The 15,000-nt window shown below is 42.8% G+C and overlaps 3 protein-coding genes across 6 annotated transcripts in view; 1 reads left to right on the top strand and 2 right to left on the bottom strand.

The window, feature by feature from the left end:
- Positions 1 to 1,029, bottom strand: part of thumpd2 (THUMP domain containing 2) — a 6,219-nt gene extending 5,190 nt beyond the window's left edge. For all 3 annotated transcript variants that reach the window (XM_027143717.2, XM_027143716.2, XM_047821970.1), the window contains exon 1: positions 872 to 1,029. Coding sequence is in view for 2 of the 3 variants with exons in the window: in XM_027143716.2 (XP_026999517.2) it covers positions 872 to 973 (102 nt within the window). In the remaining variant the exon portion in view is untranslated. The remainder of the gene's footprint in view (positions 1 to 871) is intronic.
- Positions 1,030 to 1,448: 419 nt separating this feature from the next.
- Positions 1,449 to 11,273, top strand: ecd (ecdysoneless homolog (Drosophila)). 2 transcript variants are annotated; one of them, XM_027143713.2, is made up of 12 exons: positions 1,449 to 1,864; positions 3,902 to 4,107; positions 4,327 to 4,505; positions 5,175 to 5,367; positions 5,848 to 5,976; positions 6,195 to 6,320; positions 6,403 to 6,488; positions 7,120 to 7,223; positions 8,096 to 8,327; positions 9,797 to 9,864; positions 9,958 to 10,154; positions 10,933 to 11,273. In XM_027143713.2, the coding sequence occupies exons 1-12, from the start codon at positions 1,651 to 1,653 to the stop codon at positions 11,125 to 11,127; spliced, it is 1,929 nt and encodes a 642-aa protein (XP_026999514.1). In that variant the 5' UTR covers positions 1,449 to 1,650; the 3' UTR covers positions 11,128 to 11,273. The 2 variants fall into 2 exon arrangements, with proteins under 2 accessions (XP_026999514.1, XP_026999513.1); XM_027143712.2 differs by having other exon boundaries at positions 10,930 to 11,273.
- A 335-nt stretch (positions 11,274 to 11,608) lies between these two features.
- The window catches only part of si:ch211-248a14.8, a 6,296-nt gene continuing 2,904 nt past the window's right edge, over positions 11,609 to 15,000 (bottom strand). The window contains exons 3-5 of the mRNA XM_027143718.2: positions 14,019 to 14,226; positions 12,283 to 12,580; positions 11,609 to 12,144 (exon numbers count right to left, since the gene is read on the bottom strand). Coding sequence (XP_026999519.2) covers positions 11,756 to 12,144; positions 12,283 to 12,580; positions 14,019 to 14,226 — 895 coding nt within the window. The 3' untranslated portion in view covers positions 11,609 to 11,755. The remainder of the gene's footprint in view (positions 12,145 to 12,282; positions 12,581 to 14,018; positions 14,227 to 15,000) is intronic.

Below are 15,000 nucleotides of genomic sequence, written 5' to 3'. Positions count from 1 at the left end.
GATCCCCATCGTTCCTGAGGATCGATCACCGATCCCCATCTTTCCTGAGGATCGATCACCGATCCCCATCGTTCCTGAGGATCGATCACCGATCCCCATCTTTCCTGAGGATCGATCACCGATCCCCATCGTTCCTGAGGATCGATCACCGATCACCGATCCCCATCGTTCCTGAGGATCGATCACCGATCCCCATCTTTCCTGAGGATCGATCACCGATCCCCATCGTTCCTGAGGATCGATCACCGATCACCGATCCCCATCGTTCCTGAGGATCGATCACCGATCCCCATCGTTCCTGAGGATCGATCACCGATCCCCATCTTTCCTGAGGATCGATCACCGATCCCCATCGTTCCTGAGGATCGATCACCGATCCCCATCGTTCCTGAGGATCGATCACCGATCCCCATCGTTCCTGAGGATCGATCACCGATCCCCATCTTTCCTGAGGATCGATCACCGATCCCCATCTTTCCTGAGGATCGATCACCGATCCCCATCGTTCCTGAGGATCGATCACCGATCCCCATCGTTCCTGAGGATCGATCACCGATCCCCATCATTTATGAGGATCGATCAAAGATCACCATCTTTCCCGAGGATCGATAACCGATCCCCATCGTTCCTGATGTCATTGTTGTACTCAGTAATTAATCACTGATCTGTTTTGTTCCTGATGACCAATCACTGATCACTTTATAGTCTCTTCTTGCTGAAAATCCTTAATGCTGATATTCAAATGATCATGACAAAATAATGAATATGCTAATTACTGTGGTCATGACGTCACTGGACATGAATTAGCGACTTTTCCCGACAAATATTTACATCTTTACTTGATCACTGGATAAAATGTGAGGTGCTTCACCTCTGTAGCGTTCAGTTTGTGCTTCACTTCGTCCAGCAGAAACGCCTCCATACCGGCGCCCGCGGTGCAGTAAAACCGAACCGAACCGTCGCCGTCCCTCATTATCACCACCGCTATCAGTCAAAGATGTTACGGGTACTGCGCATGCGTGCAAGTGTCGGGCGTGCGCAGTACGACAAAATAACACGGTTTCAAAATAAGAGCTAAACACCTACTAACAGCTTTGTTGACATTAGAAAGTAATTGCGGATACACGTATTTGTTTTTTTTTATTAGAACATGTAAATAAGGCGCTAAATGACGATATTAATTTTATTATTAAGATTATCAAAATATTGAAATAATTCCAAACGTTTGCGATTCGACAATTAAACATTTAGCACATTAAAAAAATCTATAGATATATATATTAAATCTTTATTAAAAAAAGAAGGTGCTTATGAAGGTGTGTGTTTATAATAATAATAATAATTGCAATATTATAAATATAAATAGAAAAGTCTGTATATAATGAGAGCTTGCGTATGAGAGCGTTGACGATGGACTTTTATTTTGAAATAAAACCCGGAAGTATTTTGCTTTCCAGTATGATAACGTTAGGAAAACACATGCACGTGTTTGTGCAGGTAGAGAAGTGATGCGAATAAAGATAGATGATGAAGATAAAGATAGATGATGAATAAAGATAGATGATGAATAAAGATAGATGATGAATAAAGATAGATGATGATTACAACAGCGGAGTGAAGCTTTTAAAATCGCGTTAACACTCCAGGTGAATGATAAACATGGATTTCCTGAACAGACCCTCTGTGGCAGAGGACGCGGTTCAGTACCGACTGTTTTTGCTCCATTCGGATCCTTTGGATGTTGAGGAGAAGAATCGGTTCCTCTTGCGGCTCCTAGAGGGTGTCCTGGCCGAGGTCGCTGCTCTGATGGTCGGATACATTTGGCAGAAGCAGCCTTTTAATCTCAGCTTTCATCCAGAGAAAGGTGAGGTGATTGGCATAATACTAAACATCTCATTAAACACCAGGAGAAGGTGTGTGTGTGTGTGTGTGTGTGTGTGTGTGTGTGTGTGTGTGTGTGTATGTTTGTTTGTTTGTTTGTTTGTTTGTTTGTGTGTGTTTAGGTATGTTTGTGTTTGCGTGTGTGTGTATATGTATGTATGTTTGTGTTTGCGTGTGTGTGTATATGTATGTATGTTTGTGTTTAGGTATGTTTGTGTGTTTGCGTGTGTGTTTGTGTGTTTATGTATGGCTGTGTTTATGTTGGTGTGTGTGTGTGTATGTATGTATGTATGTATGTATGTTTGTTTGTTTGTTTGTGTGTGTTTAGGTATGTTTGTGTTTGCGTGTGTGTGTATATGTATGTATGTTTGTGTTTAGGTATGTTTGTGTGTTTGCGTGTGTGTTTGTGTGTTTATGTATGGCTGTGTTTATGTTGGTGTGTATGTATGTATGTATGTATGTATGTATGTTTGTTTGTTTGTTTGTGTGTGTTTAGGTATGTTTGTGTTTGCGTGTGTGTGTATATGTATGTATGTTTGTGTTTAGGTATGTTTGTGTGTTTGCGTGTGTGTTTGTGTGTTTATGTATGGCTGTGTTTATGTTGGTGTGTGTGTGTGTATGTATGTATGTATGTATGTATGTTTGTTTGTGTGTGTTTAGGTATGTTTGTGTTTGCGTGTGTGTGTATATGTATGTATGTTTGTGTTTAGGTATTTTTGTGTGTTTGCGTGTGTGTTTGTGTGTTTATGTATGGCTGTGTTTATGTTGGTGTGTGTGTGTGTATGTATGTATGTATGTATGTATGTTTGTTTGTTTGTTTGTGTGTGTTTAGGTATGTTTGTGTTTGCGTGTGTGTGTATATGTATGTATGTTTGTGTTTAGGTATGTTTGTGTGTTTGCGTGTGTGTTTGTGTGTTTATGTATGGCTGTGTTTATGTTGGTGTGTGTGTGTGTATGTATGTATGTATGTATGTATGTTTGTTTGTTTGTTTGTGTGTGTTTAGGTATGTTTGTGTTTGCGTGTGTGTGTATATGTATGTATGTTTGTGTTTAGGTATGTTTGTGTGTTTGCGTGTGTGTTTGTGTGTTTATGTATGGCTGTGTTTATGTTGGTGTGTGTGTGTGTATGTATGTATGTATGTATGTATGTATGTTTGTTTGTGTGTGTTTAGGTATGTTTGTGTTTGCGTGTGTGTGTATATGTATGTATGTTTGTGTTTAGGTATGTTTGTGTGTTTGCGTGTGTGTTTGTGTGTTTATGTATGGCTGTGTTTATGTTGGTGTGTGTGTGTGTATGTATGTATGTATGTATGTATGTATGTTTGTTTGTGTGTGTTTAGGTATGTTTGTGTTTGCGTGTGTGTGTCTATGTATGTATGTTTGTGTTTAGGTATGTTTGTGTGTTTGCGTGTGTGTTTGTGTGTTTATGTATGGCTGTGTTTATGTTGGTGTGTGTGTGTGTATGTATGTATGTATGTATGTATGTATGTATGTTTGTTTGTGTGTGTTTAGGTATGTTTGTGTTTGCGTGTGTGTGTGTGTGTATATGTATGTGTGTGTGTTTGTGTGTGTTTAGGTATGTTTGCGTGTGTGTTTGTGTGTTTTATGTATGGCTGTGTTTATGTTGGTGTGCGTGTGTGGTGTGTGTATGTATGTATGTTCGTGTGTGTTTAGGTATGTTTGTGTTTGTGTGTTTATGTATGGCTGTGTTTATGTGTGTGTGTTTAGGGATGTTTGTGTTTGTGTTTGCGTGTGTGTTTGTGTTTGTGTGTTTATTTATGGCTGTGTTTGTGTGTTTAGGTATGTTTGTGTTTGTGTTTGCGTGTGTGTTTGTGTTTGTGTGTTTATTTATAGCTGTGTTTATGTGTGTGTGTTTGTGTGTTTAGGTATGTTTGTGTTTGTGTTTGCATGTGTGTTTGTGTTTGTGTGTTTATTTATGGCTGTGTTTGTGTGTGTTTATGTGTATATATGTGTTTGTGTGTGTGTGTGTGTGTGTGTATATGTGTGTTTTGGTCTATAGGGGGCGTCCCGGCTCATCTGGGCGGTATCACGGAATACGGTGACAACGTCGATGATGAGTGGTTCATCGTTTATCTGCTCAAACACATCACACACACGTTCAGTGAACTGGTTGCCACCGTACAGGACAACGATGGACAGTTTCTTCTGATCGAAGCAGCCGAGTACCTGCCCAAGTGGCTAGATCCTGACAGCAGCGAAAACAGGGTCAGAGGTCATGATGTTTGTGTCAGGCTCTTGTAGTTGAACAACAACTGTTTGTTGGATATTTTCTCATAACAGCACGACAGTGTGTTTTATTCCTTACACGGTGTATAGTATAGTAACATGGTTCTGTTTGTGTATGAGCAGTATAACATAACAAGTGACATTCTGTACATATTAGCTTGTGCTTGTTGTTGATTGGCTGATTGACCTGATTGACAGGTCTTCTTGTACCATGGAGAGCTGCACATTTTGCCCAGTCGTATGCGTGCTGGAGAAGCGGGATGGCCTCGAGACTCTGTGCCGTCGATACCAGAGGCTCTGGAAGTGCTGCATGCACACGGCGAGCGTTGCTTGGCTGATCAGCGCATACGAGCTGCACTAGAGCGTCGACTGCAGGGGTGAGGGACGGGGTGAGGGGGTGGTTTAGGAGGAGGATGCATTTCATTTTTTTAAATTACATTTAGCAAACACCCTCATCCAGAGCAATTTACATTTTGTCTCATTTTATACAACTGAGCAATTGAGGGTTAAGGGCCTTGCTCAGGGGCACAACAGTGGCAGCCTGGTGGACCTGGGAATTGAATTCACAACCTTCTGATTGGTAGCCCAGCACCTTGGTAGGATCTGTAGTAGGAGAAGAGGAGTTTTGGAGGATCAGGAGGAGGTGTTGGGGTGGATCAGGAAGAGGTGTTGGGGTGGATCAGGGAGAGGAGATTTGGTGGATCAGGAGGAGGGGGTTTGGGTGGATAAGGAGGAGGGGGTTTGGGTGGATAAGGAGGAGGGGGTTTGGGTGGATAAGGAGGAGGGGGTTTGGGTGGATAAGGAGGAGGGGGTTTGGGTGGATAAGGAGGAGGGGGTTTGGGTGGATAAGGAGGAGGGGGTTTGGGTGGATTAGGAGGAGGGGGTTTGGGTGGATTAGGAGGAGGGGGTTTGGGTGCATTAGGAGGAGGGGGTTTGGGTGGATCTGGATGGTTGGGGTGGATTGTGGATCTCATTACTGTATTGTATAACTGAATTATATTTTGTGTGTGTGTGTGTGTGTGTGTGTGTGTGTGTGTGTGTTGTAGGTACCCAGGAAAAATCCAGACCGGTCTCCATCACGCACATTGTTACGTACCTGCAGGTGTAGCAGTGGTGTTGTCACGGAGACCCGACCTCGTGGCTCCAGCTGTTTCAGCATTTTACCTGCGTGATCCTGTTGACCTTCAGGCCTGCAGAACTTTCCGCTACTTTCCCCCTGAATCCAGAATCCTCACAATGGTAATTATTTTGCTTAATTTTTCAGGGTGGGTTTAACTGCAGCTGATGACGCCGTCAGAGACGTCCATCATAGTCCAACAGTCAAATTTGGCCGAACAAACATCAACAACATCATGACATCAAAAAGTCCATTCAGAGCCGTCCAGTTAGAGCCGGCCAATCAGAGCCATTCAAGCTCCGTGGCACCAATAAAGAGAAATGTGAAGAATTAGAATAATATTTAAATAGTCAGATTAGATCTGTGTGTGTGTGTGTGTGTGTGTGTGTGTGTGTGTGTGTGTGTGTGTGTTTCTCTCATTCCCTCTCTCTCTCTCTTGCTCCCTCTCTCTCTCTCGCTCCCCCTTTCTCTCTCACTCTTTCTCCCTCCCTCTCTCTCTTTCCCCCTCTCCCCCCCCACTCACTCTCTCACTCACTCACTCCTCACTCACTCTCTCTCTCTCTCTCCCTCTCTCTCTCTCTCTCTCTCTCTCTGTTACTCAGGTGACGTTCACTCGTTGTCTTTACGCTCAGCTGCAGCAGCAGAGTTTTGTCCCTGACAGAAGGAGTGGATTCGCTCTGCCACCTCCATCACACCCTCAATACAAAGCTCACCAACTCGGCATGAAGCTGGTAAGACCCGAAGTCTCCGATTAGCGAATGATGTGGCGGCGTAAAGCAGCACGTTTATCAGACATCACACCACGATCACACGCTACGTCGTCACGGATTCGTTTCCTACGACAGCACGACTCCATACGAGTGTTTGTTTACTTAACACTCTAACATCATCAGAATCCATAATAATTTTCATAACGATGAATTATCAGTGCGACCGTTTTGAATCGTAGGCTCACGGTTTCGAGATCCTGTGCAGTAAAAGCGGCCGCACGGCGACGCACCCCGAGGCTCCCGCGATCTCTAACCCGCTCTGGAAAGGTTTCCTGGAAAGCCTGAAGAGGAACGGTTACTTTAAGGTGAACTGAGACGAGAAAAAAAAGGTCCGTGTGCAGCTTTCCGCTTTATCCGACACTCCCTGACCAGCGCTTGTGTGTGCAGGAGGAACTGGAAGGTTCGGCCCGCTACAGAGAGCTCGCGAAGGCAGCCGAGAGTTTCTTTAAGCGGTCTCTCTCCAGCTCGCACACGTGAGTGTTCACGTGACTCAAATCCGTCATCGGATGTTATCCCTACTGTGATTTAGTTACCATGGTTACCAGGCGTGTGAGCGGAGCAAGAAGTAACGAAACAATAATTAGTCGATCGAGATCATGTAGTTTTACTCTAGTGAAGTTACAGGTCTGTGAACCACCACATTTATGGAGTAATTAATTACTAGTTGATATATTTATTATTATTATTATATTTATTATTATTATTATTATTATTATTATTATTATTATTATTATTATTTTATATAAATAAAAAAAAAGTGATACATTTTAACCCACACAATATGTGTTGAAACCTGCTCTAGATTTATATTTGTTGTCTTTGGCCATTTAGTTTTTTTTTTTTAGCAATTATGTTTTATTTATTATTTTAATTTGTACAATATATTTAAGCAGTTATGTTAATTTCAAAAATATTATTAGCATCAGTTTATTTTTAATATTTTATGTAATATATATACATATTATAATAATACAATAGTATAATAATACTATTATTATAATTATTATTATTATACTTATTATTATAATTATAATGATTATTATAATGATTATTATTTATTAATACTGTTATTTATTTATTTCTTGTTATTATTTCTTGTGGTAGTTGTGTTAAAGGTCCAGGTGAGGAGGTGTTACAGGTGTTAGAGAGCGCCCCCTACAGTCTAGACGAACTGAAGAAACATGAAGCTCGCCTTCCACCAGAAGACAGTATGTTCCTCTTCTCATGTGTCCTAGTAGATCTGTATGTTTATGTACAGTATATATACTATATACTGTCTTTCTCTCTTTCTCTCTCTCACTCACTCTCTCTCTGTCTCTGTCTCTCTCTCTCTCTCTTTCTTGCCCTCTCTCTCTCTGTCTCTCTCTCTTTCTTGCCCTCTCTCTCTCTGTCTCTCTCTCTTTCTTGCCCTCTCTCTCTCTGTCTCTCTCTCTTTCTTGCCCTCTCTCTCTCTGTCTCTCTCTCTTTCTTGCCCTCTCTCTCTCTCTGTCTCTCTCTCTTTCTTGCCCTCTCTCTCTCTGTCTCTCTCTCTTTCTTGCCCCCCCCCTCTCTCTCTGTCTCTCTCTCTTTCTTGCCCCCTCTCTCTCTGTCTCTCTCTCTTTCTTGCCCTCTCTCTCTCTGTCTCTCTCTCTTTCTTGCCCCCTCTCTCTCTGTCTCTCTCTCTTTCTTGCCCCCCCCCCTCTCTGTCTCTCTCTCTTTCTTGCCCTCTCTCTCTGTCTCTCTCTCTTTCTTGCCCTCTCTCTCTCTGTCTCTCTCTCTTTCTTGCCCCCCCTCTCTCTCTCTCTGTCTCTCTCTCTTTCTTGCCCTCTCTCTCTCTGTCTCTCTCTCTTTCTTGCCCCCCCCTCTCTCTCTGTCTCTCTCTCTTTCTTGCCCTCTCTCTCTCTGTCTCTCTCTCTTTCTTGCCCCCCCCTCTCTCTCTGTCTCTCTCTCTTTCTTGCCCCCCCCATCTCTCTGTCTCTCTCTCTGTCTCTCTCTTTCTTGCCCCCTCTCTCTCTCTCCCTCCCTCTCTCTCTGTCTCTCTTTCTCTCTTGCTCCCCCCCCCTTGCTCCCCCCCCCTCTCTCTCCGTGCCCCTACATACAGGTGACGACTGGATAAACCTCACCCCAGATGATCTTGAGAGGTTGCTGGAGGAAAGAGGGGGTCTAAGGTCAAGTAAGGGTCAAGGAGTCACGTGTAGAGCAGGAAGAAGTGAGGATGAGGAGGAGAAGCAGAAGGAAGAAGAGGAAGCTGGATTTACTCTAGTGGCTGTGACACAGGGGATGAAGGACTTCATAAACGCCATGTCGTCACACGAGGGAGCTGAATTCCCACGGTATCCTCTTCATCTTCATCTTCATCATCATTCATTAACTCAGAAAGGAAACACATCCATATTTATATTTTTACACCAGTACAGAGTGCAATATTAAAAAAATATCCATGATAATATTTATTTATTTATTTTTATTATTGCTCCATTTCTGTTAAAAAAACAAAACAAAATGAAATGTAGCAAATAAAATCAATTCATTATAATTATGAAATAAATATAAAATTAAAACTTAATCAAAAACATGAAAATTTTTACATTCGTTTATAAATATCGAGCGATATAATTTTATTTCTGAAGACATTAAAATCGCCACAAATCATTTTAATTTTCATTTTAAATTCTTAAATACAAAAAAAGGTTTTATTTTATTAATACATTTGTTAACATAATGTTTTAATTAGAAATAATTTTATTCCGTAATATAAGAGAGCGAGACAAATGAACTCGTATTTTTCTTACATTTTGCATATTTTATTCCAAACACAATAATACATTTTGTAAATATTCTGACCACCATATTAAAGGTGAGGTCTCCGACGTTTGAGAAATGCTTCAGAAAATGAGTCGGAACGACAAACTAAACAAAAATCGAAACTACCGTGTAGCCGATGAGCAGAAAGGGGCGGGTCTTGTCGATATGGGCGGAGACAGTGTTCAGTGCGCATGTGTGACGTGTTAGTTTTGTTTTTGTTTAGTTTGTCGTCCCGACTCATTTTCTGAATCGGAGACCCCACCTTTAAGGCTTTTATTTGATTCCCGCTCCTGCTATAATAATAATAATAATAATAATAATAACTTTATAGTAGCGTATTTTCCGCACTATAAGGCGCAGCGGATTATAATGCGCAGTCTCGATTACGGGGTCTATTTCTGTACTTAACCCATACATAAGGCGCACCGTATTATAAGGCGCATGCTAAAACATACGGTCAACAAAAAAAAAAGGTAACAAAACACCGGGCATCCACAATCCATTCACATATGGTGGCGTAACTCGCTATTTTCCTCTTCACTGGTGCTATTTTCGGGGGTCCTTAGACAAACTAATGGTGTTTTGCAGGTAAGCGTACGTACTGTACGTATTACGTAATGTTCTCTGATTGGTTTATCGCTGCCAGCGTACGTAGCGTACGTATTATGTCACTGTATCAGCGGGAAATGGTCCGACAGTCAGGGGAGCGCTTACCAAAGTCGCACAACAACTTTGTTTTTTTTTTGTTTTTTTGTTTTTTTTTTTACAGATTTTGGAACTCAGTGCACACACAAGGTGCACCAGATTATCAGGTTCGCCTTGTAGTGCGGAAAATACGCCAATAAATATTTATTATAAAGGATATAGAATTATTTATTTTTATATAACTGTTTAGTGCTTGAGCTTGAATGGTATCTCTACAGCTAGCAGTTTAGTAAAATGTGGTTTCGTGACCCGGCGAATAAGTATGTGCTTTTTTTTCCCCTTTGGGTTTCAGGTCGTGTTTGTCGGAGCCGTTCAGTTTCGACGCCGACGCCGTGACGAGTGCCGTGGACCGACTGCTCGGTGAGTTTCATCTGACTCGTGGCGACAATATTTATTATGGTAAAAGTCTAAACAGAAATAAGGTATTTATTATTGCATCATCGACAATGTCAGGGGGTAAAGATGAGGAGCTGGACTCTGATGATTTTGATGAAGATGATGATGAAGATGACGATGGCGACGATGAAGCAGAGGGAGAAGGATCTGAAGAGCAAACGGAGACTTTGGACGATCTGAGGAGATACATGGACGACATGGACCGGGAGCTTCGAAGCACCAACGTCGGACAGAGTTTCACGCACAACGGCAAAGTGAGTGTCGGGAGCTCGGCTACAATAAACTTAACATGTGATGGAGACAGACAGAGAGACAGACAGAGAGACAGGAGGGAGACAGGCTGAGTGAGACAGACAGTGACAGAAAGAGAAAACAGACTTAGACACAGAGACACAGATACAGTGAGACAGGAAACAATGGAGGAAAGATGGCAAGAGGGAGAGAGACAGACAGACAGAGACAAACACATAGACAGATGGACACGGACATGGAGCTAAAGAGACAGAGATAAAGGCAGACAGATGGAGATAAAGATGATCGACAGAGAGAGAGAGAGAGAGAGATGGAGACAAACACACAGGCAGACAGACAGAATGGGACCGGATCAGAGACAGAGAGACAAACAGTCAGAGATGCAGACAGACAGACAGACAAATAGACAGACAGACAGACAAATAGACAGACAGACAGACAAATAGACAGACAGACAGACAAATAGACAGACAGACTAATAGACATACAGACAGAGAGACAGACAGACAGACAGAGAGAGAGACAGAGCAAGACAAAAATGGAGATGGGCCGAGACAGACACACACACTGGGAGTAGGAGACAAGAGATGGTATGATAGGCAGTTAGAGACATGGCCAGAGATGGAGACAGACACAAACAAAGGCACAGAAACTGAGACATGGACAGACAGACAGACATATTTTACTTTTTGTGTGAAGGAACAGCCACAAAACAAGTGAGCTCGACGCATTTTCAGGCTTCCAGCAAACTCACACCTCTTTATCCGCTGTGTCCAGCAGGGCGGCGACACGAGCGCGGACACAGCAGGAAGCTCTGCGCAGACCGAAGATGACCTCCGGCCCTTAGACGTGGACATCAACCTGGTAACCAATTTGCTGGAGTCGCTGTCTTCTCAGGCCGGTCTCGCCGGACCCGCTTCCAATCTGCTGCACAGCCTCGGCTTGCGTTTGCCCCCTAACTCTGATCCCTCCTGAGGCTCGTCACCTCAACCACCCCAAATAGCATCTGATCTCTTTACAGGAAATTGTAAATACGGGCAATATATTTGTAGTGTGTTACTCCAGGGTATAACCAAGTGTGTATTTTTGTACCTGGTGTCTAATAAAGCACTCGTTCAACAGTCCAGAGTCGATTTGTATCATTTGGGAATTTAAAAACAGGACCAAGGGTTGTTTTTTTTATTTGCAAGGTTTTACTTCGCACTTTCTGACGATCTAGATATGCAGGTAGTGTTGTATTAACCACATGATCAGGAATTACACACACACACACACACACACACACACGTGTCAATCATTTGCGATTTTATCTTGTCTGGTGATTTACCTCCGGCGAAACCAGTGACACATTCACAGGTTTGTTAGGTTACACATCACCTTTTATTGATGTGTGGTTTTTTGTTTTTTTACCTCAGCTAAACATTGACTCCTGCCTGTTTAACACGTGACGTTCATCTGGTGGTGGTGGTGGTGGTGGTGGTGGTGGTGGTGGTGCATTTTTCTTCCAACACATCATTTAGCTAACGTAACTAGCCAATAATTAGGATTTAGCGAAAGGGAAATTGACGATGTGTTCTTGACCATCTCTGATGTTGTCTTTGTGCTATAATAAGTTAATAAGAGGTGTCGCGAGTCCTCTGGCGGAGTGTAGAAGAGCCGCGGCGAGCGGCGAGTACTTCAGTGCCGTTATGCCCACTAGAAAAACCTGTACAGAGCCGAGAAGCAGCACGGCTGACATGTATCCCAGAAAGAGCAGTGTGTGCCAACTGCCATGCGCGATGGCTTTTGGAGTGTCCGGATGCATCACACACAGCAGTAACAGCAACACACTTTGGGTCACTGTCAGGGTGTAATAGAGGTCAGAAGTCGTAGCATTTCTTCGCTCGATCTGGGCGACTTTAGACAGCCAAGCCAGAGAGAGACTGTGAAGGACCAGACTTAGAGGAGAGTATATATATTCCAGCAGCTCCATGTTGTAAACGCCGTCGTACACTGGCAACAAACACACATCTTTTATATGGTACTTCTGTATATAACAAAGAGAAATTGAGATCTTGACGCAAACCGACGAGCCTCGTTATCCCACCCTTACCCGAACCTGGTTCATGCTCGGCATCGAAGTCGTCCTACCTGTAATTCCGATAGAGGTGAAAGTGATCGCCGTGAGTAAGCAGGTGAAATGGGCGGGTTTAGGCTTGCTGACTCCTAGCAGGTGACCAAATGCCAGGCTGAAGAGAGGAAGGAGCCGCCCGGTGAGGGGGTACAATCCAGAATGTGCACTCGCCTGCGCCCACAGGGCCAGAACATACTGGACGGCACCACAAACAGCGGGTACCATCAGCCGCTCAGCTAGTCTCCAAGAGAACGGATTGAGCCGAACGAGACCCAGACAACGAAGACCCAGCAAGGCCAGGATGTTCAGGAGCACCTGAAAAAAAATGGGGATCAAACCTACTTCAATCATGGATATGAAGTGTAAGTTAAACGAGAAGGACATGATGTACAAAATCTTAGCACAGAAGATCAGCAATACAAGATTATTGTTTGGATATTTCATAATGGAAATTTGGATTCCTTGTAGTTATTGTTTTTACCTTATTGTTAGATTGTTGTTTTTTTATTATTATTATTATTAGTATTATTATTATTATTATTATTCATATAATTAGTGCATGTTAAAGGTGAGGTCTCTGATGTCTGAAAGCCAATGTTGACATATAAAATCACCAAAACAAACAAGCCCCTAACCCAAACGGGTCCCTCCCCTGTATTGTTAGCTCCGCCCACACATATATAGGTAAGCCAGGCAACTAATGGAAAGAAACGTGTCTTTATCATAGCTGAAGGGAAGAACAATACGATTGTAGATAAACAAACAAGCAAAAATGCCACACAAGCATAATGATGTAAAGGACAAAGGCATATATTAGTTCTGTGTAACAAAGCAAAACCAACGTTACTCACCTATCGAGAAGGAAAAAAGCGCCTCGGCGTCTTAAGTAAAGTCGGCCACGTATTCACAGGTCGGAGTTTCCCGAGTCGATAACTCCTGAGCTAAACGCTGTTACTACACAAAACGCGGTTGTAGCTGCCTCTCTACATTACTACGATAGAAAAGAGGTGTTATTTGTGTAGTAACAGCGTTTAGCTCAGGAGTTATTGACTCGGGAAACTCCAACCTGTGAATATGTGGCCAACTTCCTGCTCCTTCAGTTCTCTCCAGCGCTGGAAAGCTGATCCTATATTAACACGTCCTACTTCTTGTCCTTATCGTAAGCCTTTCTTCTCTTTCTTTCTTTGTTTTTATCCTCCATGTCGATGTTAAAACCGATTTCTGCTAATGTCACACATGCGCACCGAACACTCTCTCCGCCCATATCGACAAGACACGCCCCTTTCTGCTCATTGGCTACATGTTTGTTTTGTTTTTGTTTAGTTTGTCGTCCCGACTCGGTTTTCTGAAGTATTTCTCAAAAATCGGAGACCCCATCATTAAGTGTTAATATTTTACTTTTCTTAGTTCTAATAGTTTTTATAGGTGATCTTCAGATAGAAAAAAAAACCAAAACAAAACACTATAATTGATTTGATCTTGTTAATAAAAAGGTAATAAAACCTGAAGTGAGCTGAAGACACACAAGCACAATTCTCATCACAAGTCCTGCCCAGTTATTGGTCATTTACTACTTTAACCAGTGCTTTTTCAGCACTGTGATGAGACCTAAAGCCTGAATCATACTGAATATGTCCCCGGGGACCGCAGGATAAATGGCTGCCCACTGCTCCGGGTGTGTGTGTTCACGGTGTGTGTGTGTTCACTGCTGTGTGTGTGTGTGCACTTTGGATGGGTTAAACGGTAACTGTACCTGTATGAGGGCAAAAGGAGCAGTGTATGGGTAATGGTACTGTGGAAAGAAGATCCTGCACACAAAGTCATGGAGCTGATCTGTGAGCGCATACAAAACAACGACCACCAGGGTGGCAGCGTAGAGCATTAACGGGGCCAGGGATTTATAGGCATCACATGCATATGCTCGGACTGACGCAGGACCTCGTGTCTGCACCAATGAGACCCTGTTAAATGGAAGAAGGAAAAAAAACACCAGCAGTTTAGACTACAGAGGAAATAAAGATGCCTACAGAGATGTGTGCTAATTCAAACTTAAATGGCAACACAACAATAGTCAACCAATCTTATTGCCCCTTTTCCACCGAGGCAGTTTGAGTGCAGGTTCGGAGCATAATTTAGAACAAGTTCTTTCTTTTTCGACACCCAAAGCACCGGCTCTGAACCAGGAAAAGTGTTTTTTAAGTAGCACCAAAACGTTGCTGGTCTAGACTTAAGAACTGCTTGCGTCAGGGGCTGTGGGCGGGGCTGTGGGCGGGGCTACTGCTAGCGCATTTGATAATCTACCTTAAGTATACTAATGTTTAATACACTTTTACTTTACCGCGATATGATCAGTTATCAGCACACATGATAGTAGGTAGCTACATGCTAAGGCTAACTTTTTTCTGTGTTAATGATAAAATAATGTTATGTACTTTATTTTTATAGGTTTATAGGTTTATAGGTTTACAACCTCCGTTTATACAGATTACACGGAGCCGCACGTACACGTCGGATTCGCCGCGTTTGGATGTTAATGTAGGTTCAAAAAGCCATGAGCATTAACAGTAAAGCAACATCCGCCATTATTGTTGTTGTGTTTGTGTTTGTCGTTGCTGCGCTAACGTCGCTGTGTAACGTGACACGTATACAGTGACATCAGACTCGGCACTGTGATGCTCTCTAACCGATGGAAAGGCAAACCGGTTCTTAGAAGGTTCTTTGAACTTTGAACCAGC

The sequence above is a fragment of the Tachysurus fulvidraco genome, chromosome 12 (assembly GCF_022655615.1).
Source record: "Tachysurus fulvidraco isolate hzauxx_2018 chromosome 12, HZAU_PFXX_2.0, whole genome shotgun sequence".
NCBI lineage: Eukaryota > Metazoa > Chordata > Actinopteri > Siluriformes > Bagridae > Tachysurus > Tachysurus fulvidraco.
The sequence above is the reverse complement of the archived record's forward strand: the minus strand, read 5'-3'. Positions and strand labels throughout refer to the sequence as shown.